The 22337-nt window shown below is 42.4% G+C and overlaps 1 protein-coding gene across 1 annotated transcript; it reads left to right on the top strand.

Moving 5' to 3' along the window:
* Positions 1-7194: 7194 nt before the first annotated feature.
* AMIGO2 (adhesion molecule with Ig like domain 2) lies at positions 7195-20137 on the top strand. Its single transcript, XM_069229047.1, has 2 exons — positions 7195-8236; positions 9465-20137. The coding sequence occupies exon 2, from the start codon at positions 9615-9617 to the stop codon at positions 11175-11177; it is 1563 nt and encodes a 520-aa protein (XP_069085148.1). The 5' UTR covers positions 7195-8236; positions 9465-9614; the 3' UTR covers positions 11178-20137.
* The last annotated feature ends 2200 nt before the right edge of the window (positions 20138-22337 follow it).

The following is a 22337-nucleotide window of genomic DNA, read 5'->3' as shown; positions in this document are numbered from 1 at the left end:
TTAAGCTGGAACCTCAATCCTAGGCAAGGTAAGTCACAAACACACCCTAAATTAACCTGTGCTCACCTTCTTGTAGCTTGGCATAGAGCAGTCAGGCTAAACTTAAGGAAGCAATGTGTAAAGTATTTGTGCAACACTTCAAAAATAAAACATTGAAAACAACACACAAAAAGACACCACACCTGGTTAGAAAAACAGGACTCAATGTAACACATAAAGCAAGAACAAAACAGCAAAAGATCAAATAAGTAGAACTTGAGTTATGAACTTTTCAAGAATAAACTGTATAAAAGTGCTTAGAAGCAAAAGCGCCAACCAGGGCTATCTGCTTGCTCCAGACCAGGACCAAGTCAAAATTCCAGGCAGACCATGATGGAGTGTGGGCTGGCTGCAGAGACTCTGTTGGGCCAGCTGAACCAAAGTTCTTTAAATCCTAATCAGAAGCACTGCACTGGTACCAAACCATGCTGTTGAAGAGATGCGTTGATTTTCCCCACACAGTCGAGGAAATGCATCGAAGTTCCCCATGCAGTGGTGGCAATGTATTGGAACTGAGGTGTGATGGAGTTCAGGTGCCGATCACATCGACATTGAGGTGATGCTCTGATTCTGTTGAGCACTGTGGCTGAAATGCAAGTTTGGTGTTGTTGCCAGGGCTCTCGTCAATGGGGAAGCAAGAGCCTTGCGCTGAAGGAAATAATCCAGTGCTGGTTTCGAAATCGATGCCAGGAATTGTGGCAGTTTTATTCATGCAACGAGAGAGATGCACTGGTTCTGTCCATGCAACAGCAAGGATGAAGTCGTTCTGCTAGCTCAGCATGTGAAACTATACCTCCAATTGCCCCGGACTGAGGTGACACCACTTGGCAGGTCAGGCTCACAGCTTGCAGAATCCAGTTGGTTTGGTTGGAAGGCTTTTTTGTCCTTGAGACTTCAGATAAGGAGACCAGTCGGCTAGCCCATGGTGTCACTCTGGGTTCTGGGTTGGAGAGATACAGGTCCAGTCCTTTGCTCACACAGGTAAGGACAGCAGCAGGCAAAAAGTCAGCACAGCCAGGCAGCAGTTTTTCCAGAGCAGCAGTCCAGCAGAATGTCAGTCCTTGTAGCAGCACAGCGGTCCTTCTTCCTTGCAGGGTATCCACAGATCCAGAAGTGTACTAAACATGACATATCTAACGTCTCCAAATCAGGAATTACAGCTAAATAAATGTAACAAAGAAACCCCAATGGTATCCTATGAGAGGGGTAGGCCTTCTGTTAGTGAAAAACGAATTTGGGAATTTTTCATTAACAGGACATGTAAAACTGAAAGACACATGTCCTACCTTTTAAGTGTATAATACCCTGCACTATGGGCTACCTAGGGCCTACCTTCTGGTGACTTATAGGTAATAAAAGGGGGGGTTAAATCTTGGCAAGACGTTTTAAATGTCAAGTCAGTGTAGCAGTGTGACACTGCATTTAGGCTTCAATGGCAGGCCTGGGACATTTTAAAAAAAGGCTACTTAAGTGGGTGGCACAATCAGTGCTGCAAGCCCACTAGTAGCACTTAATTTACAGGCCCTCGGTACATGTAGTGAAGTTTACTAGGGATGCACATGTAAATTAAATATGCCAATTGGGTATGTGCCAATCAAACCATAGTTAAGGGAAAGAGCAGAAGCATTTTAGCACTAGTAAAGCGCACAGAGTCCTAAGGCCAACAAAAACGCATTTAGCAAATAATGGAGGGAAAAAGTCAAAATGTTTGGGGGGTGACCCTGCAGAGAGGGCCATTTCCAACAGTAGGCAAATGGGCAAGCTAGGTGAGCTCAGTGACCCCAAACTGAGACTAATTTATTGTAAGCAATGTACCTTTTTAGATATCATTGTGATTGAAGCACAAAGACAGATTTGAAGACAAATGTCATGGTTCCCAGATATGTATAAGTTGGTTGATTATTAGTGTGTACGATAATTGCTGATACCCTTGTGTAGAATAATGAAAGGGTAACATAATTAACTTATCCTGAGCTCCACACCTCAGTTTGAAGCTAGCATGTGGAATCAGCGTTTGCCATACTGATTACTGCTTCGTTTATATTTATGTCTTACCATTTTATCCTGATAGATTTCCTTTTTTGGATGAAATTTGTCAGCAGAAAATTGTCGAATGTTGTAAATGATATGCAATGCAGAATTCTGATCTATGTGTGAACATCCATTTGCACATAAACGGGAATCTAAAACAGAACTTTAAGTCGGGGTCTAAGTAAAGTTTGTGCATTTCTAGATGGGAGGGATAGGTTGTCAATAGAGATTTGCCTGGCTCTCAATTTCCATTAGTATGGCATCGAAGTTCTGTAGGGTTTGTTTGAGTATGTTGTATTGTTGCTGTATTTATACAGTGCTTCATACTCTTAAGGAGGCACTAAAATGCTTTTGTGAACAGGCAGCACCCTACCCCATGGAGCGTCATTGATGGAATATTGTGTGGTTGTCACAAGGCCTGCATGGCAATTTTTTTGATGTTATGCATCAGGACCAGATTTATGCACTCAATAAGTTGTGTTGCTATGCCTCGTCGAGGATTTGAAAAGAAAATGAGTAGGGGATAGGTTTTTAAGCATTCAATGTTAATAGATGGCCAAATGTGTGTGAGTACAGCCTGGCTTACATTTGAAGTGTTTTTGTGTATGGATATGGCTGAAACAATGCCACAAACATTTTTGTAGCTGTGCTTACACATGATTGTAGGAGACAAGTGTGAGGAGAGATGCTAATATTTGCCATCTATAGAGTGGTCTGTGTATATACAATTTGACCCATATAGCATACGAGGGTAATAGTTCTCAATTCTATTTAGTGCATTTTACTTAACAGGGTTCTATTCTTTGGTTGTAAATGGAGTATATGTTTTTATGTAAAGGTGTTGCTTAATTGACTTTTATGTAAATGACACTTTCTCCCTCTTGAACTATATATTATGACTCTGTCTTTTTCGTTGTTATTTTTATCCCTCTGAATTATTCACTTTGTTACTTACTGAATTGCATGTTACTTGCTGTTATTAATGGTTTCTATGTTGGCAGTGCCCTATCTGCTTTGTAAAGTGCCCCGATGGTCTGTCGTCCTTGCTCACATTCTGTAAAACAACAAAAAAGCCTAACATTCAGCCTATTATTAAGAGCAGTAAGTTTATTTATACCGTGCCTATTTTTAATATAGCTCATAGTTAAGACACTAATATACTTTAACGTTTATACTACTTCAACTTCCCTGAAACAGGAATGACCACCATGTGCTGAGAGAAATCTCCCAGCACATCAGGGTCATTGCTATTTTGTTTCACAGAAAAAAAGCCCAACTTTAGGTGTTTTTTTCTGTACAGCAAATAAAATACAGGCCTATCCAGTGGGGCATTTTTGCAAAAATTTATCCCACTGTGGACACTGGAGCACTTTGGTGAGAATGCCATGCCAGAGCAGTGGTAAATATTCAATTTAGTAGTGGTATCCCCCGAGCATCCTGAGGTGGAGCCTCTGCTGACATTATACTAAACTGAAAATGAGGCTTTGTGTGTAGTCTTTTGCAAGAACCTTCGTTTTCAGTGGGTTCTCCCCTTCTCCAGATTTCTGTAATATAAGTGTGCAATTTGAAACAGTATTTCAATAGGGTGAGCCTATGTCTCCATTACCTGAGTTTCCTATGATGCAAGCATGTCCATGTGTATGGTGTTGCTAGCGACTTTGTTTAATACAGTCGGCAGGCATGCATAATCCTGTAGTTTAGTAAACCAAAGTTGTGATGTTGCAGAGGTATCCATATGCAGGAGAACTTCTCATCTATTTGGTCTGCTCCCTTGTTTGCCATTTTCATCCAGCATTTCATATGTACGTTGATAAATATTTTTATTAGTAGATTTCTGTGACTTTTTTACCGTTTCTACGTGTATTTATTTGTTTTGTTTGTTTATGGATACGTGGCTATAGAAATTGTGCCATTCCTGTGATCTAAATTTTCAAATTGTGTGCATCTATTGGCATGCAGCGGATCTCTTTCATCAGGCTTATTTGGGTTGCATAATTTACGTTGTTTTGGCCTTGGTGGTGGTGGCAGACAAATATGTTTATCTTTTTGGGAAACCGCCTCCCAATTGAGCTGACAACCGGAGTAATTAACACCATCCACCCTGTTTGCTGCAGGTGTTGTTCACTTTTGTGTGCTACTACAGAAGATTGTATGTCTGTGTTTGCCAGGTGCTTCTGTAATTTTAATCATCTTCAATTATGGATTCCTTTATCAGAACAGTATTATTGTGTTTGTACTAGGTAGTACTATGTGTTCATCAGTTCTCTCCCAAAGCATTGTATAAGGTGTACCCCCTACAGTGCATTTTATTTATCTTCGTTGCAGTCGCCTAATTCTTTGCTCCCTGTGGACCTATTGAGAATGTGCATAAAGTGCAAGTGTGCGAGCAGGCAGCTTGCCTTAGTGCCTGTGTGAATGAATGACTCATTGAGAGCACGTGTATGTGAGTGACAGTGTGAATTAGAGTGTAGACATTAGTGAGACGTGGAGGGAAGCAGCTCAGATGAGTATGTGTTCTGGCTCCATCCAGAAAAAATCAGAAGGCCTAGTTTAGCTGTCATAAAAAAGGCATATTGGGAGCAAAAGACTGAGATTATGTGTGAGTCACCTAGCCCTTTATTTAAGCGCTACATTTTGTTTAACCAAGAACTTAAACCAGCAATATTCATAGACAATATTTTTCCGGAGGAAAAAAGGGTTCTCTATTTTAAATTCCGTATGGGCACACTACCTGTGACGGCGGTGGTAAACAGATGGCAACCCGTTCCTCTGGGTAGATTAGAATGTTGTCCATGTCTTCATGGTGGCCCAGAAACACTTTCCCACTTCTTTTTATTATGTCACTTTACGCTCAAACTCCGCAAATTGTATTTACGCCCACTTTTCAGATCTTACGGAGTTAGGAAGTGCAAGGAGGCGGAAGTGTTATGTATGCGATCAGACGAGAAACACATCGTGACAAAGGTTTCAACTTATATCTTGGAAGCATGGAAGTTACATTCATCAATGCACCCACAGTTGGCACAGGCATAATCGCTTATGTCATCCCATAGCTATCCAGCTTGGGAAATCGGTGCAGGGTGGTGTAAAACTGGGTTAGGCCTCGGGCTTCCATTAAACGTTTGGCAGACACTGCAAGGTCCCAAATGATTTGTGCCAGAACAAGATATTGAAATATTAGATTTATAACGTTTTTTAGAATAAGTTAAGTTTTTATGTAAATTATGGTTATATATTATGTTTTATGATAATGTAGGGTAAATCGGATACATTTCGGCACATGTTAAATCAATAACTTAAGCACAGTTTCCTTTTCTACTGAGATGTTTTATTAATGTGATTTTTACCGAGTGTGATGGATTGATATTTATTGTGTGATTATTGTTATGGCCGGATAGGCTAACAACAATTAAATAAATGGTAAATGGTATGTGTTAGTGCATTAGTGAACTTGTCGGCGCGTGAATGAACAAGTACTTGACAGCAAGATTATGTTTTTTACTTGCATAACCGTGACAGCGTAGCAAGAAGTGTGTGTCTGTGTTTAGTAAGATTTGTTAAGGTTTATTTGTGTGTGTGTGTGAGAGCGAGAGAAAGAGAGCCTCCGTGCGTGTGTTTGTTGAGGGGTATTTCGAGGGCTTTAGATGGGGGTGTATGGTTGCGGTGTGTCCAGTATTTGTGTGGGTGCCTTTGTGAGAGACAGTAATATTGAAATACTGTCTCAAATGTTTTCTTCTTCATGAAGAAGAGGACCACGGCATGTGGCTCACACGGGTGCATGGAGGCCGTGCAGCCAAGTGTTCTTAAACTGCCGTGTGCCAATAGCGTCACGCGAAGGGAAAAGAGAGAGGTAAAATTCGAGAGTATTATATCCTTCCTGTACATTCTTCTCCGCTTTCTGTTGTCCTTACATTTAATATTTGGTCATGTCTCAAGTGAAAAAATAGTGAATGCGTTCGCGTTTACGCAAAACATGCATTTGGAGTGAGTGTGTAGATGTGAATGCGAGCTGGAAAGGGTGTAGTAAGGGGGAGCTGTGATGTGGGTCGTACTTTTCGTATTCCGCCCATTTTAAACTAGTGTTTCTTTTCTTGCTGCACTGCGCGGCCTGTGTATTCATGGGTGAACTGAAATGCGCGCCACAAGCAGTCGGTAAATAAAACACTGCTCGGTGCGGAGGGAACAGAGAAAGCCACGCCATGCAATACTCTTCTGCCCCCTCCTAACCCACCGCCTCGGGATACATAGGCCATGTCCATCCTGCTCGTCTATTCTGCGTTCAAGAAGAACCTCGTTCGAAGGGGCTGTCAGTGACTGAGGCTGTACACAACGGCTGGCAGGGGCGCGGGGTCGACAAGACGGGTGGTAGCGTAAGGTAAGGTTGCGTCTGTCGGGGCAAAAAACTTTCAGAAAACAAGGACGGCCATCCTAAAGCGGAGGTAAAGCCTGACTTAGAGGCCTGTGGCCGTTTCATATAGGCCGAGGGCATCTATTCGTGATCCCCCAGTCCTCTCCCCCACAATGTCCTTCCCTGCGACCCGTGGCCCAAGAATTGCGAACACGCAATGGAAGGCCACCATGAGAAGCACCTTCCTTTGTGTAGTCTAAGGATCGGGAAGCCATCAGCAGTTATATTGTTTATTGAAAATGGTCCCTTGGTGCCCGAGAAGCGCCAGTAGAGACCTGCTTAAGCGCTCCCTTCACCCATCGGACATATCGACTGGCTTTCTTTGGTGAGATGCCTGTCTGACCCCGCGCGGCCTTCAGAAGAGGACACCTACATGCAGAGGAAACTGTTGCCCTCCCTGCCCAGTAGATGAGACACTGAACTGAACCTTTCTGGTGTGAAGCCTGTTCTGAGAGCTATCTGCCGGAGACCTAGTCTGGGCTAGCCTTGCTCCCCTACGGAGAGTGGACAGTGAAGAAGCCTGTCTGAGCCTGCGAGAGACCAGCCCCTCCCCCTCCTGTGGAGCCTCGAAATGGGAGGGCAGCCATCATCAAGCGAGGAGCCTGATAGAGGCTCGTCCGTCTACAGCGCGGCGCCTGCCTCAGCCTGCGCGGGTCCGGCTGGACCATCCTGGGGACTAACGCCTGATTGGTGCGCGCCGCCTCCTCTCCCCGCCCATCCTCAGCTAGAGCAGCAGGCTGGGTGCTGCCGCGGGGAGCCAGGGAAGCCGTTTAACCCGTTCCGCGGATGCTCTCACCACACAGGCGAACCTTGAACAGGCTCGGCGAGCACGCGTGCCAGGGAGGCTTGGGAACCCGTGCAAAGCATATTGGGATTCTGTGCAGAGAAGTCTGAGAGGTACCTGCATAGAAAATTACGAGATCCATGCAGAGTACGCTAGGTACCCACGTAGAAGAGACTGACTGACTGTGCTGAGAAAACCGGGGGGCCAGTGCGGAAGACACCGAAGGACCTATACCTAAGAAGCTGAGTGACCTGTGAAAAGAGGCTGAGGCACGGATCCAGGGACTGAGGGGCTGGTGCCGAAGAGTATTAGGTACCCTGCAGAGAAGACGGGGCACCAGCGCAGTGTATACTGAGATGCAACACAGAAGGTGCAGAGGAACCGTGCAGTGAAAACCGAGGGACCCGTGTACAGACGCTGAGGGGCACATTCTTAGACTGAGTGGAGCGTCTAGTGACGGATGATGGATTGAGGGTCCCATGCAAAACAGAAAACTCTGCAGGGACGTGTGCATATACGAAAGAGCCCATGCGCAGGAGGCTGACGGACGTGCAGTGATCAAGAGACCCGTGGAGAGTGAGACACTAGGGGAGAGGCTAGGAGCCCTAGTTGCAGGAGGATGAAAGACCTGTGCACAAACTGAGACAATCACTGGAGGGCCAGAAGGGAGGGCGGGCAAAGATCAAAGCACGGAGGGATCCGTGTGGAGGAGGATGAGAGAGATGGAAGGCTGACAGGCAGAGGGTTTCGCGTGGAGAGGCTAAGACTGAGAAACAACCTGAGAAGGCTAAGGAGGCTGTCTGAATTTCCAACTCACTTATGGGCTCCACCGGGACTGCCTCGCTGCCCCTGCTGTGTGTCTGAGGAAAACCAGGAGAGCAGCACCGGGAACCGGACAGCCAAAGGGGGGAGCCCCCTGGCGCCCTCTTTCTATTGCCATGGGATAGAAGACAGCTTCCCTCTCGAATACCCAGGTAACCTGTGCAGTTGTACTACCCACACACTGTTGCACTTGTGTACATGTAGTTACTATTTACTTGCTTACTAGTTGTTTACTCCTATTAACTTATGAATTAAAATGGCGCACACACAGCCCCTTGGAGACCCCGAGGCGCATGTGGCGATTCTTCAGTCCCCCAACTCTTCCGGGAGCCCCCCATTCAGCCCGAGGCCAATGAATACCCATCTGATATGGGAGGCTCAGGGGCCTCTCATCTCATTCTTCAGGGAGACCCATTATTTTGTGTTACGTAACTACACTGTGTCCGTGCACGGTAGACACAGGCAACGGCACACAGATTCAATAAACGTGCTTTAATGTAAAACGTGTGTACTTAGTATTTAAATACAGTATGTTGAGTTACCATGCAACCACTACGTGCATACACACTAACGTTTTTACATCCACGTGAAAATACACGCGCATACAAATGAATGTGCCTAAATTCATACAGCTGCTACCCGCCAGCATTTTAACAATTAAAATGCGGTGCAAATAAGTCATAGTCCCTGAATGTATTAGTTGTAGGTGTTGAGTGTTGTTAAGGGATCAAAAAAAAAAATATATATATATATACATTCAACACGAATGATCCTGAAAAGGTGCTTATGGTTCCCGCTCTTACTCAGTGCTTTTGTTGCTCTTCAGCTAGGTTTACACGGTACAAATACCTATATGTATATATTCAACCTATCTAGTTTTGGGTGCGACTGTTCACACTAGCTCTTAAAACTGCGCGATCCATGGTTAATGGCTAGTTACAGCTTGAACTGTCTCAGATTTCCACATTATTTAGTTTAAAAAGGTGGAAGTTATCCATATGGTGTGATGGGTGAGCCTGTTTTTTATCTGTGCAAAATGATTTTTGAACCAGGCATGCAGATTTACGTCAGTATTCCCATGTTTGACTCTGTCTTAGCACCTCTCTGATTTGCACTTGTAAATTGTGTTTGGGTATGGTAAACGTTCTACACAAGCAAACAAGCAAGAACACACAAAAGCGAATTTTCACAACAGAAAAATGATGGTGATTTTATATTGGTCAGGCCCTGGACTGGAGTGAGGTGTATTGTATGTAACGTGAAACGGAGAAAAATCTAGAATTACTCGCTGTATTTGGTAAAAGAGAGTCTCCATCCCAACTGGGAAAAGTTAGAGTATCAGTTTCTCTTTCCTAATCTCACCCTGCTTTTATTTTTCAGATCATTCTTGTACCTTGGAGACCCAATAGAACGAGGCAAGCACGTGTGGTGGTGATGCCAACTCTTTTCTATGTGCTACTGGCTAGTGAAAACAGCACATGAAGATCCCCTGGCAAACAGTGAAGAGAAGTGTCCAGAAGACACGCCATAATGTCTTTGAGCTGCCAGACCTTTACTACTCTACTGGGGATCTTCAAGGTGAGGTGCCAACGCGTTGGGTGCCTGTTACTTTTTGCCTTCGGCATCTGTGGGGGAGCACCCGGGGTGTGCCCCTCCACCTGCATCTGTGCCAGTGACATTGTGAGCTGCACCAATAAAAACCTGTCTATGGTACCTCGATCCCTTTTTAAGTTCATAAAAAAGTTGGATTTAAGTTACAACAAAATCGGTTTCCTGGACCCAGACTGGGTCCCGGTCCTGTTTGATAAATTGAACACTCTGGTGCTCAACCATAACACAGTCAGCAGCATTTCCACTGGGAGTTTTTCATCAACTCCCAACTTGAAGTACCTCGACCTGTCCTCAAACCACCTGAGGATACTGAGCAATCCAGTTTTCCAAGAGCTGAAAGCGCTGGAGATACTCCTGCTTTACAACAATCAGATCACACACATCGACTCGGGTGCCTTTGGAGGATTGCACAAACTGCAAAAGTTGTATTTAAGTCGCAACTCTATTGCACACTTTCCAATTGAGTTGTACACCGGGAGGATGAAACTTCCAGAGCTTACGTTATTAGACATGTCATACAACCAGCTGCACATGGTGCCAGTCCAACAAATAAGTATAGCTCCAGCCTGGCAGCTCAGTGGGATCTACCTGCACGGGAACCCCTTTGCCTGTGAGTGTTCCTTCAACTCCATGCTCAACTTTTGGTACCACAGGCACTTCAGCCCTGTGGTGGATTTCAAGAATGAGTACACCTGTTTCCTGCAGCCTGACAGTAAAATCTCTACAAAACTGCCTTTGATTCAGGACACCTTTATGAACTGCTCAGACAGCACAATCAATAGCTCATTCCATGCATTTGGGTTTGTTTATGAGGCACAAGTAGGAACACGGCTAGTAGTGCATTGTGACAGTAAAATCATCGACACTAGCACACACTTCATCTGGGTAAGTCCGGACAGTAGATTGCTGGATCCAGAATCCAGGATGTCCAATTTCCAGGTCTTTTACAATGGCAGTCTGGAGATCAAAGAGGCTCAGTATGAAAACTCAGGAGTTTACTCCTGCATTGCCATGAACAGGCGTAAACTGCTGAATGAGACCATAGACATTCGCATCACAGTGAGTAATTTCACAATGGGGCGCTCCCACGCTCAGGAAGCATTCAACACTGCCTTCACAACTCTGGCTGCCTGTGTGGTCAGCATCATCCTGGTGCTGCTCTATCTCTACTTGACCCCATGTCGCTGCAGGTGTAGGAGCAGAAGACAGCCAAAGAAGCAAGGCCCGAGCAGTGCCCACTCCTCCATCCTCAGTGCCACTCCACCGCATGAGGCCCCAGCAGAGAGAAAATCCAGCACCGGCAAGAGGGTGGTCTTCCTGGACCCAGTGAAGGAGCCAATGCATGGGCAGAACGGCAAAGTGAGACTCTTTCCCAATGACCACCTCATCGCAGAAAGCATCCTGAAACCCAACAGGATGAAACCAGACACAGACTCTATCAGCTCTGTGTTCTCAGATGCGCCCTTTATGGCACCAGTCTAATGCGGCATTCTAGGGCCTGATAGAAGGTACATTCTCATGATATATAGATGCCACGTCCTGTGCCACTTGATGAAAAGTAGCAGAACCCGAGCACAAGGGTGAAATCAATGCATTGTGACAAAGTATGATTACACAAAGGTGCCTCTGGACAGGTTAACTCAGACCCTGCCTGGTTAGTGATATTCCAGCATCCAGTCTGGAACACTCTACAGGGAATACACGAACGCAGGCAGTGAGCATTGTATTGAATGGGATGACAACTCCATATCACGTAAATTATGGAAAGCAAGTATGGCAGCAGGTAGTTTTAAACCGGGTATTCCCTATACCAAGAAAAAGATTAATATATATCTGTGCAACCACTGTCACCAGTATTTTCCGTTTTAGGGAAAATTCCATATGTATGAGATGGACCGTGACAGACCTTTATTCTGACAACCATGCCACACTCCCATCATCGACGTATGTAATTTTTTGTTAAAAAGATTCCAGTTTGTAGAAACACAGTAGGTGTGCCTTTTGAACATGACAAAGATGGGATAATGGGGATATTTGTCATTTTACATATTATCAGATTTGCAGAATAATGACAACAGGATATATGTGCAAAACAGTATTTTTCGTTAGTGAGATAAACTATATTTTCGTCAAAACCTCAAACAACTATGGTTGAAAGCACTTTGACTTTCCCAGTGTATTGATTCATGAAGCATGCAAAAGCTGAGCAAAGTGTCACTACCCAGTAAATAAGTTGTTCACCTTTAGAGCCTGGAAACCTGAGTTTATTCCAGATTTTTCCAATTGATCAGGCTGTGTGTTCGTAGGCCTGTTACATTAATTTGTTGTGCCTCAGCATACTTACTGATATTGTTAGCAATTTAGTGAATTTCAGAAACTAAATCCTATATGTTAAAACAATGATTATTTCCAACACAGCAGTTAGAGCTCAGAATTCCAACATTTTCGCTTCTCTAAACTCGAAGAGTATGAACTACAGCACACATGTAGTTGCGTAAGTTCAGATGTTTTGTCTCAGTGTGTGCACCCGAATCTTTGCTGTTCCATACATTGTGTGGTGGGAATGCATTATTACAAATTACTTTCCTACAGCTATGGAAAGACATCTTCTTTTGAGGCTAAAAATCCTCAAATGCCTGTAGTAGGATAGTGGAATCAATATCAGACCAAATGGAACCTTCATTTTTAAATAACAGTCATAGGATAAAAGTTAAAAGCAACAATTAAGTCCACAGAATGGTCATCACTGTATAATTATGGGGCTCGTGCCTAAATTATGCTGACCACTTATAGTTGCATGAATATTCACATAAATCTATGGTTAAGGCAGATAATATGATCAGGTTTCAGACTTAGTCCATGTCAAGCCTGGTAGCTTGTCCTATCTTGCTTTCTAGTTTAAATTCGGGCAGTTGCATCCATTGATTTATGGTTGGTAAAGCAAAACCACGCGTACCAGAACGGTAAGATCTCTACAAGAAGACTATGCCCAAAGAAGTATCTGCCACATGTATCTAAGAACCTCCAAGCTGCTTTACGTGTTCTGCTTCCTTTGCTACTCAATGATTTCTGGTATTTGATCGTCCTATGTGAAATCTGTTTCCCCCAATCTGCTGTTGCTATGATGCATATCACAGATAACAATCCAACGTGTTTCTGTCCAGTCGACCATAATGGGAAGGTATCATTAAAAACCAGAGAGTATTCCCATTACATGCACATTTCTGTGTCCTTCACATCCTGTTGAAGCATGTTGCGATTGATGTATTCCAGAGGGGGGACAGGTAGTTTTAGACAATCTCCTGTAATCAAATGCAGAAAACACAAATTAGACAAACATTATTTCACAGAAAGATAAGTTGAGGTAAGGCTTTGGCAATGTTTGTTTCTTTGTGGATAAAGGTTGAATGTTTTATTCTTGTTCTTCACCATCTTTGCTGGCAAAAAAGATAGCCCTAGAAGAGCTGATATTCAGATCTATGTGAAGTTAGTGGAGAGATAATATATATGCCATTGTGGAGCATAATTCTTCACTGACAGAAATACATTAAAATCACAAAGGCGATAGAAGTAGCCATACACCTCTTTGAACACTTGATTGAATTACCGAATGCGACTTTACATGACCTTTGACCGCTGATCGCTTCAATAGAAATGAAGTGACACAAACTTCAAAACTGAAAAAAAGCACAAGAGGTGGATTATAATCCTTCTGGTGTTAACATATTATTTCAGTTAAACAGTCAAAATATAGGCACCAGAGTTACAGTGCAGGAATTTGGGAAACAGCAGTAGTTCCTGTTGGCCCTAATATTATAATAGCCCTGCCGTCATGGCATAGGGGTTGGCTCTCTGTTTCTTACCGACTCCTCGAAAGGGGATGGCGCACGTCCGTGAGTGCTAAAGAGTTAGGGGTTTGTCATCTAAAGGCTACGAATCTCAGCAGCGTTGGGGTTGTAACCAAAGGCTTTGCTATTTCATTTGTCTCCCAGGCCATAGTTGTCGGATGTGTTCTACTCTAATGCTGCTAACAAAAATATTTTCTCCCTCTACTACTTCTATGTTTTCTGTAGCAAACTGGTCAGACGATACATACTTGTGCGTCCCCATTCATAGTTAATCACACAACTGTTCGTTTTTGGAATGGCAGAAGAGATTGATCTGCAAGGCATGGTTTTAACAGCAAATATGTGCTGCAAATAGCAAATGATGCTTCTGCTCCCTTCCCCTCGTTCTATGACAATGTGATAGGGTGGCTCTTGTCTCTAAGCTGTCATACAACACGATGACGTACCGTGCCTGCCTTGCTAGGGATACCCTTCAGGGATATAGATATGCGATCCTTCCTTTGCCTCCTCTGTCAGTGGAAGGAAGGTTGGATAATGTGCTGGAAGTGTTACATATCGTACTGCAAGCTCACGCACCATGTTGCCACTTGTTGGCAAACTCCAGCAGAAGGATAATCCTATAACTATTTATTTACAGTTGTACAGGTTTTCAGCACCCCCCACATCCTTTCAGCGTGTGAAGCAGACATTCATGCTCTTGTTACAAAAGCATCGACTGCTTTGCCTTTTAGGCTAAGATAAAAGCTCTGTCACTCTCCACGTAGTTTTAAAGCTTGAATGATATCTACTGATGTGGGACGTCTGGCGCGTTACGGTGTTCCATTGCTGTGACTGGCCACAGTACTTCCGGATCACTTTTAACTAAACAAGATTTTATGTAATGGAGGTAACACCATTGTGCATTTCGGCTCCAGTATCTCGAGTTTTTATTCGCTTCAAGGTTCCCATCTTCAGCCATCTAATTTTCTGAATTTTCTGCAAGGAACATTAAATCATTAGGAGCCTTATTGTGCTCTATTCCATAATATAATAGCATTATCGTTAGTTCTTTTTAACGAATGCTACTCTCAGCAGTTACACTTTTTTTAAACAGTGAAGACAGAGGATTTATCCCAAAAAATCCAATAGATGCTGCCGATCATACTTAAGAACAAGCATTGGCAAAGCCAATCGGTCTTGGCGATGCAAGATCCAGTGACTCTCAATGTTAATGTATTTTAGCCAAAAACACACAATTTAAGTGTATAAGTAAGACTTTCTTCTACATAAAGCCTGTCTGGACCTAAAATATGATGCTAGGGGGGTGTAACAATATATTATAGTTGGGGCATTGCAGAGGGTGGTGTAATTCTATGTGACCCACAGGAAGGGCCGAACTTTGAGCACAAGAATACTTGGCATACCGAGGCAGACCGCGGTGTCTGGAGTCTGAAAGAAGCACCTGGCCTCTGCCGTTGTGTCTCGTTATGTGTGTGTGTATATATGCTTTCCTGGGAAGAAATGTGGTTGTTTCTTTGCATCAGTATCATTGCAGCTCTTGTTAATTCTTTAACACATTAACATTATGGCGCCATACAATGGCTGGTGTTCGTGTCTTCTTTCAGAACGGTGCTGTAAATTGTGAGAAAGAACGGCACGCTTGTGCTATTTATATGACCTGTATCTCCCACACCTAGTGTGTAAAGAGTACATGCACTCTTCCTCCACAGGGAACCTGATGGGAGTAAAAGAAAACAAGTGGTCTAAGGTGCTGAATTTGGGCTCCAATCTTTTTGATGCGTGGTTTTGAATCCCTTCATGCAAAGCTACCTTTACTTTTGTCATTTAAAGTATCCCCAAATTATAAATAGTGCTGAATCGCAACAGAACAAAGTATGATTTGGATCAATTTCCTTAAGCTTGCACTTGTCATCTTTATTCAAGCAGTTATTTTTTTCTGTTTAAGTATTAGTGGCAGACGGAGTTTGCTCCGGGTTGCCTGTCGATGTAAAATACTGTGTGATGGAGTATCTGGTAAGTACCAATACTTACCAAAAGGATCATGTACCTTTCGGGTCAGTAGAGTGGCGGGCACTGGTGAGGAAGTGTCAGAGAGTTAGGCCTTAAGGATTGCCTGATGGCTCGCACACAGGGCATAAAGCTGACCCACATTCCTAAATCCTCTGCATGTTTGGTATGGGGATGGGGGATGCTGGGGGAGGAATGGGGAGGGTCATGGTAGTCAATTCCAGTTGCTCGTGCTAATCTTAGATCAGAAATACGGCCTTGTGGTTAGATTTACAGTCAGAGTTTTGTACTTATACTTAATACTGCTATTTCCTCACCTTCATAATCAGCATTCATAAAAGCCAATTGTAAGGCATTTATGCAGGATGGCAGAGATAGAACGCTCGCAGCTGACAACTGCTGTGATCAGACTCCAGCATTATGTCACTTAATGAAGCCCTATTTAACTCTGCAACAGAAACATTAGACTTCTACATCACCTAACAACAGAAGTACCATTAGAGGTGGTATAAAAATATAGATAGGTGCCGTGTTGGATGCATCTGAAATTTCAGCAAGAGAAAGGCCAAACAAAAAATACACATAAAGGGTATAGTAGGAAAGCATCTTTTCCACACTGCAGTTTAGCAAACGTGCATCCATTGAGGAGAATCCCGAACACTGACACGCTCTTGGGAGGAGGGTCGACAGACACAGGGGAAACATTGTTTAGGAGTGAGGCACTCCTTAACGTTGATGGTGTCTCTTAGTGCTAAAGGAAAAACATAAGCGCTATGATGTGGACAGCGCTGACAGTGTTGCAGCGTTTTGTTTTTAAAGCCACAAGCAGAGGGGAAGGGGACGAAACGGGTTGTAGGAGCAACGAAGCCCCGAGTCCCACTGTAGCTTCTTGGAGGCCTGGTCAATGCTGTTTTGGGGAGTAGGAGGCATAGTGGGTTCGACTCCTTTAGTAATTTCCCTTCTAGCTGAGAACAAACCATTGATAAACTAGTGTTATGCTTTTAAAAGTATACACCCTGGTACACTGATGTTCAGCAGTGCTTTAAAACGAATATTCAGGTGTGTTGGAGGGCGCTTGTGCATATCCTGTCTTGAACGGATGGGCAGATTTCTGCACAGCGTTATGAAACCTGAAACCAGTAAACCTCACAGTGTGGGTCCAACAGTAGCTAAGCAAAGGCACTTGGCAGCTGTGAACCCTAGCAAATATCTGGAAGTGTACTTTTGTACAGCGCTGTGCAGAGCATGCGGAGCGAGGAAGAGGCTAATACTTTTAATACATTTAGGCAAACAATTCCCATTGGCTGTTTTAAATGTTTAAACAAAACCCAGCGCGGTTATCATGGCAGCCGAGGAAGAAAGCGCAAAGAGTAGAATTCGAAAGCTAGTGTATAAGTCCATCCTGTAAACTAGCTGAAATGCCAGCGGCAAGGTGAATGCCTCGCAGTGTTCGAGGCTGCGACGGAATGGTCATAGATAAGCAAAACAGACGGGCTGCATTAACTAATGCAAACACATCCTTGTGCAACAGAGCAGAGCGCAATGGGTGTTTTCGGAGTTGGGTGAGTGCAGATGGGACGAGACGGAACTAGTAAAAGCATGAGCACTGTCTAGAGTGCTGAAAAAAGAAGTTCCTAAAATGGACCTTAAAAAGGGAGCAGTGGAGGTTTACAAGTACCTGGTCCGTGCACTGGGAGGACAGCTAAACACAACAAGAGGTATGACCATGCATGCCAAGACAGATGGTGACAAAGAATAGGAGACAGATGATTCAGCGAGCAAATGGGTATCCTGTGGGTGGGCCTAAGCCCACAGATTAAACAGAACACGTCTCTTCGAGGCAGCACATGCACTGTCTAGCGGAGACCTAAAAACTGGCCAAACACGAGCTTTGCAATGTGATAAAAGTAGTGAATACAGTTAATCAATTTATTAAGATTGTAGTCGCAAGATTCTGTGAGTTCAGCTTCCGATAGTCCTTAACAGTGCCTTTTCATTTTCACTACAGATGATTACATGATGCGTGTTTTACCAGAATCATTTGAAGTTTTATTGCAGTCTGCTAATTGCTTTTCAGATTTTCCACTTCATTTTTTGTCCTTACACAAATGGCCCAGTCCATTTCATAAAGTTTAGAATGTTAATACCCCGTACATAGATGGTTTGTGGTTTAGAATGACCTTACTTCATTTACAATTGAGTTGTGGTTTAGAATGCTCATACTTCATGGATAGATGCTTTATGGTTTAAAATGTTCATGCTACATACATAGATGGTTTGTGGTTTAGAATGTTCTTGGTAGATGGATGCTTTGTGGTCTAGAATGTTCACAATACATGCATAGATGGTTTGTTGTTTTAGAATGTTCAGACCTTGTGTACAGATGTGTTATGGTTTTGTTGCATAGATAACTTGAACGTCTTTGCTCATAAGCAGCATTTCCGTGTATGAAATTTGGCTGAACAACCAACAGAGTAAAGTAGGTAAAGTATTAAAAAAACAACGGTGAAAACTATAGAAGATAAAGCAAAGTGAGAACATTAGAGGTTATAAAAGACAAAATCCCTGTAGTCAGAATGTAATGGCTTCATTTAACTAAATATAAAGGTATATTGGTAGTGGCATCAAACACACTTTGAATCTACTGACACCAGAGACATAACATAACCTTTTACTCAAAAGAAGACTAATCATACTTTTCCTGATAGATAACAGACACAAACTACCAACTGGCAAAGGACCCCCTGACTACTGAAAGAGAAGTAGATTGGTTTAAATCACTGGGATTGGCTATTAGTTTATTAGTTCAGAATTGACACCGGTTAGGGTTTCTCAAGAAAATGCACACATTTCCACATTGGTGGTTATTTAATCTCAACCACACTGCGATAGGACAGCCTTGATAGTGCACAAACCCAAGAAGCCATCCATGCTGACTCAGCCTTTGACGTGTATATATTGCCCTATAACCCCAATCCCCTCTCAGTTCTTGCTCATTTGTCTACCACTTTACTAACCTGTTCTGAAGCGAAGTAGCCGTATGCTATAACCGATTGAGGTACACAAAATGTTAAATGCTTACTTGTACATGTTCACTGGTGTTTCTGTTCTTTGTGTTTTGTCCAGTGCTCTAATACTTCCTTATGACCATAAGTAGCTCTCTATATGATTATGCATATGAATGTAAGAAAATATAGCGCATTTAAAAGACAATCTTAGAAGATAGTTAGTTTCTTTTTTACTCTAGCTGTGTCTCTCTTCTGTAAACTTTACACCCTGACATTTGTTTTGTTAGTTTTAGATAGATTTAGAGCTAGAAAAAAAGATGATCCCAAATTCTGCATTTATGGTACATAATGGGTCAATCAAAGAAATTATAATACCAGAATGACCTATGTAGTACCGTTTATCCATTTACTAATCAAGAAAAATAACTTCCTTTTTCATGTTTCATGTTTAGCTAAAAAAAATGATGGTTTAAAACATTAAATTGGTGAAACTATTGTCCTACTGTGATATCCTCCTACAGAATATATACGTACAACTGCCTTAGAAGCAATATAGAAAGTTTAGGCTGTAACTTGTATGTAGCTATGTTCTCTGTGTATTTTCTATGCTCACAGTTGCAACTACATGGTTGCATGTGAGTCTTAAATACGGCCCCACAGCTTACTCTGTCAAGAAGTCCTGTGATAAACATGGAGCTGAAAAATGTTTCTGGTGTTTAGTGGTAATGTTAATAATCATGGCATTGTAAGCCTTTCTAGTTACAGTGGTTAAACCTAGGCCCGGGTGGAATGTCCATATCATGTTAAAAAACCTACCAAATGGAGCCAAGCTATTCCTGGCTGATGAGCCCTAACTAAGGCAAAACCGGTCCTAGTTTGCTTGTGTTCTAGTTCAAGGAGGAGCTTGCCTGACAGTTCGGGCTGGACTGTTCCCATTGGAGCAGGGTCAAGACTGATCTGCATATGGCTGGGTCCAAACTGAGGTGGCATGGTGTGCAAAGCAACAAAGGAAGGCAATGCTGACTCTGAATTGATCTCAGCCCAGTGGCAGAGATTAATTCAATAAATCAATCTATTACTGTTATATATACTTTAGCACATCATGTTTAAGTCATAAATTTGCAAAATGGAGGTCCATGTTGTATTCTGAGCAGAATTCACGCTGAAGGAACATGTAAGCAAATTCATTGAAGGTTTTCTGCAACTGAAAAAAATAAGCCCCAGGTTTCTAATGTTAACCATATTTCAGATGGAATATTTTAAAAAAAACAAGACCTGCTATTTCAGAAAAGTAGAAGGATATTTTAGAAATGCTGTCAACTTTTGTGAATTACACAGAAATATAAAAGATCTGCTGAAATTATGAATTGACAGAAGTCCATTGCCAGGCAGTTTTTGCACAGAATTACACAGTGATGAAACTGGGCAATTTGAAGAAGGTGCAAATGAGCAGTGTGCAATTTATGATCCTAGGCCTAGTTAAACCTACTATATATTACAGTTTCTTTAATGTATATGTAGCAGTTATAACTGACAAGCTCTACTGTATTTTTTTATAATAAAATACTTTTCAGACATGTGTGATGAGTTGCATTTTGCTGTGCCTTGCCTAATTCTTTAAAATGATTGAACAGTACAGAACCTTTTGTTATGATTTACGATAATAAACTAAATTCATATGTTTAACAGATGAGATATTAATTGAAGAGATTTGTTTTGCTGCTCCTTTTTTGACATTGAGGTGTCATGGAACAAATCAGGTCTAAGATGGGAAATCTAACAGATTTTGGATACCTAACTTAAGAGCACTTGCTTTTTGTTATTTCTACTTTGCATTTCTTATTTTCTGTTCTTGTGAAATAAAACCTTCACGGGTAATGTTGAAATCCTGAAATGGGTATCTTCTTTGCCAGGTAAAATGCCATCTTGTTAACTATGTAATGTAGATTGTATAACTGGTCCGGACAGTGCTGTAGATTTGTAGATTGAACCACTATAGTCCTATCCAATTGAGGGATATGTAGTTGTTTTTCTTTAGGTTTGTAATGTGTTGGGCTGCCCTGTGTGTGTCACTCTTTTGAGGAAACATATGCAAATCAGGGATGCAGATGAGAATGCATCATTGTCATCCAGGCGAGAAAAGACCAGAGCTTCAACTGTTGTTATGACGTATGCTTGAGGGAAATAAGGCTTTGCTTTGTGTAGAATGGATCGTTACAAAGCTGTTTGCTTCTTTTTGGCTTTGTGATCGTAAAGGAGAGGCTGCCATTGATGATGCTTCTTGATGTAGCTTTGTTGGTGAGTCTGTGTTTACAGGTTCATGGCATTGAGCCAATCCTGGAACTTGACTTTTTAGGCAATATTAACGACCGGGATGAACTTGCTGTTCGTGGGTATTTGGTTTCTGTTACAAACTCAAAACCTGTGTTTGGATAAGGATGAAGACAACTTTCAGTCAGTTCATGTTGGGCTTTTTCAGCATTCATGTGAGTCAAGCAATATCACTGAACTGGTGAATTGTGATGATGTCATTCCTCAACAGTGGCCCAAGAGATTCCACTCACACGTTAAAGGTGACCGGATGCATCTTTTAGGTACTTCACATTGTGACTTGAAATCTAGGATTTGGAGTGTTCCTCTCAATGAATAGATGTTTGATTTTGACAGTAAAGTAGTGTATGTTCTCCTACCTCACCAACAGTGTGTGTGGCCTGGCTGTTTACCACTATTTGATGGGTGATGGTGTTGAAGAATGCAGACAGATCTAAGATATTGTCACTCATGGATACAACATTTTCCATGGCCTGGATTGCGCTGTTCCTGTGCTGCAATGAGAGGTGAAACCTAATTTGTAGGTATGCAGGAAGGACTTGGTGTTGATTTGTTTTGAGTTACAACTGCTTTTTGTATTATCTTGCTGAGGAAGTGTAGGATTGTGGTAGGAAAATTGTCAAAATTGTGTAGCCAAAGGAGGCAACTTTTTCAGGATTGGGAGCTGTTGTTCATTGTCAATGAACCAGAAAAGATAACTTGTGCAAATGATACAAGGAATATGTTGAGGAGCATTTTACTAGAAATATGTCAGAATATTGTCTGACATAAATATTTTGTCAGACATTTTCCCCAATGAAATAATCTACACCCAATGGGACAATATTGCTGTAAATGATATGTAAGACATGATATTTATGTCAGGAGATATTTCTGTATAGAACATTCTGACATACAACTAGCTGAACAATGGCTTGAGGGATTCACTTGAGTATGATTTCTTAATTCTATGAGCTTGTTCTTGAAAGAGGACTCAGACTGTAACGAAGCTGGCAGTTAAGCCAGCAAGCATGATCGGGTTCAAGTTTGCCTGATGAAGCGTGTGACATAGAGATATTAGTTTTACAATGTTTGCTTGACTGATGTTCTTAATATGGTATAGGTATTTGCCAATTTTCTAATTGAAAAATCAATTGATGGTGCTGCGACTTTCTGGAAATTTTGTATTGGAGGTTTGGGGAGAGTGATATAGTTTGTAGTGTCATTATGGTTGGATTTGCTTCTCCATGTTAATGAAGGGTGTGTAATGTGCATTTTAGTTTAGGAGGTGAGGTTTCTGAATATGAAACATAACACTTCAGCTTGAGTAGGTTTCCTTTAAGTAGGGTATCTTTGCCCATTTCTTTTCTTTGGGTTTGACGTGTTTGCTGTTGAGTTGTAGAGATGCTACTGTTTTGAGGCTTTAAGGTTTTAAGATTTACAGATTTAGGGGCTTTGGATGTTGGTCT

The sequence above is a fragment of the Pleurodeles waltl genome, chromosome 4_1, assembly GCF_031143425.1.
Source record: "Pleurodeles waltl isolate 20211129_DDA chromosome 4_1, aPleWal1.hap1.20221129, whole genome shotgun sequence".
NCBI classification, from domain to species: Eukaryota; Metazoa; Chordata; class Amphibia; order Caudata; family Salamandridae; genus Pleurodeles; species Pleurodeles waltl.
The sequence above is the reverse complement of the archived record's forward strand: the minus strand, read 5'-3'. Positions and strand labels throughout refer to the sequence as shown.

Bases quoted from the DNA above. Each gene is read 5' to 3' on its own strand.
- AMIGO2 (XM_069229047.1), top strand. From the start codon at position 9,615: ATGTCTTTGAGCTGCCAGACCTTTACTACTCTACTGGGGATCTTCAAG.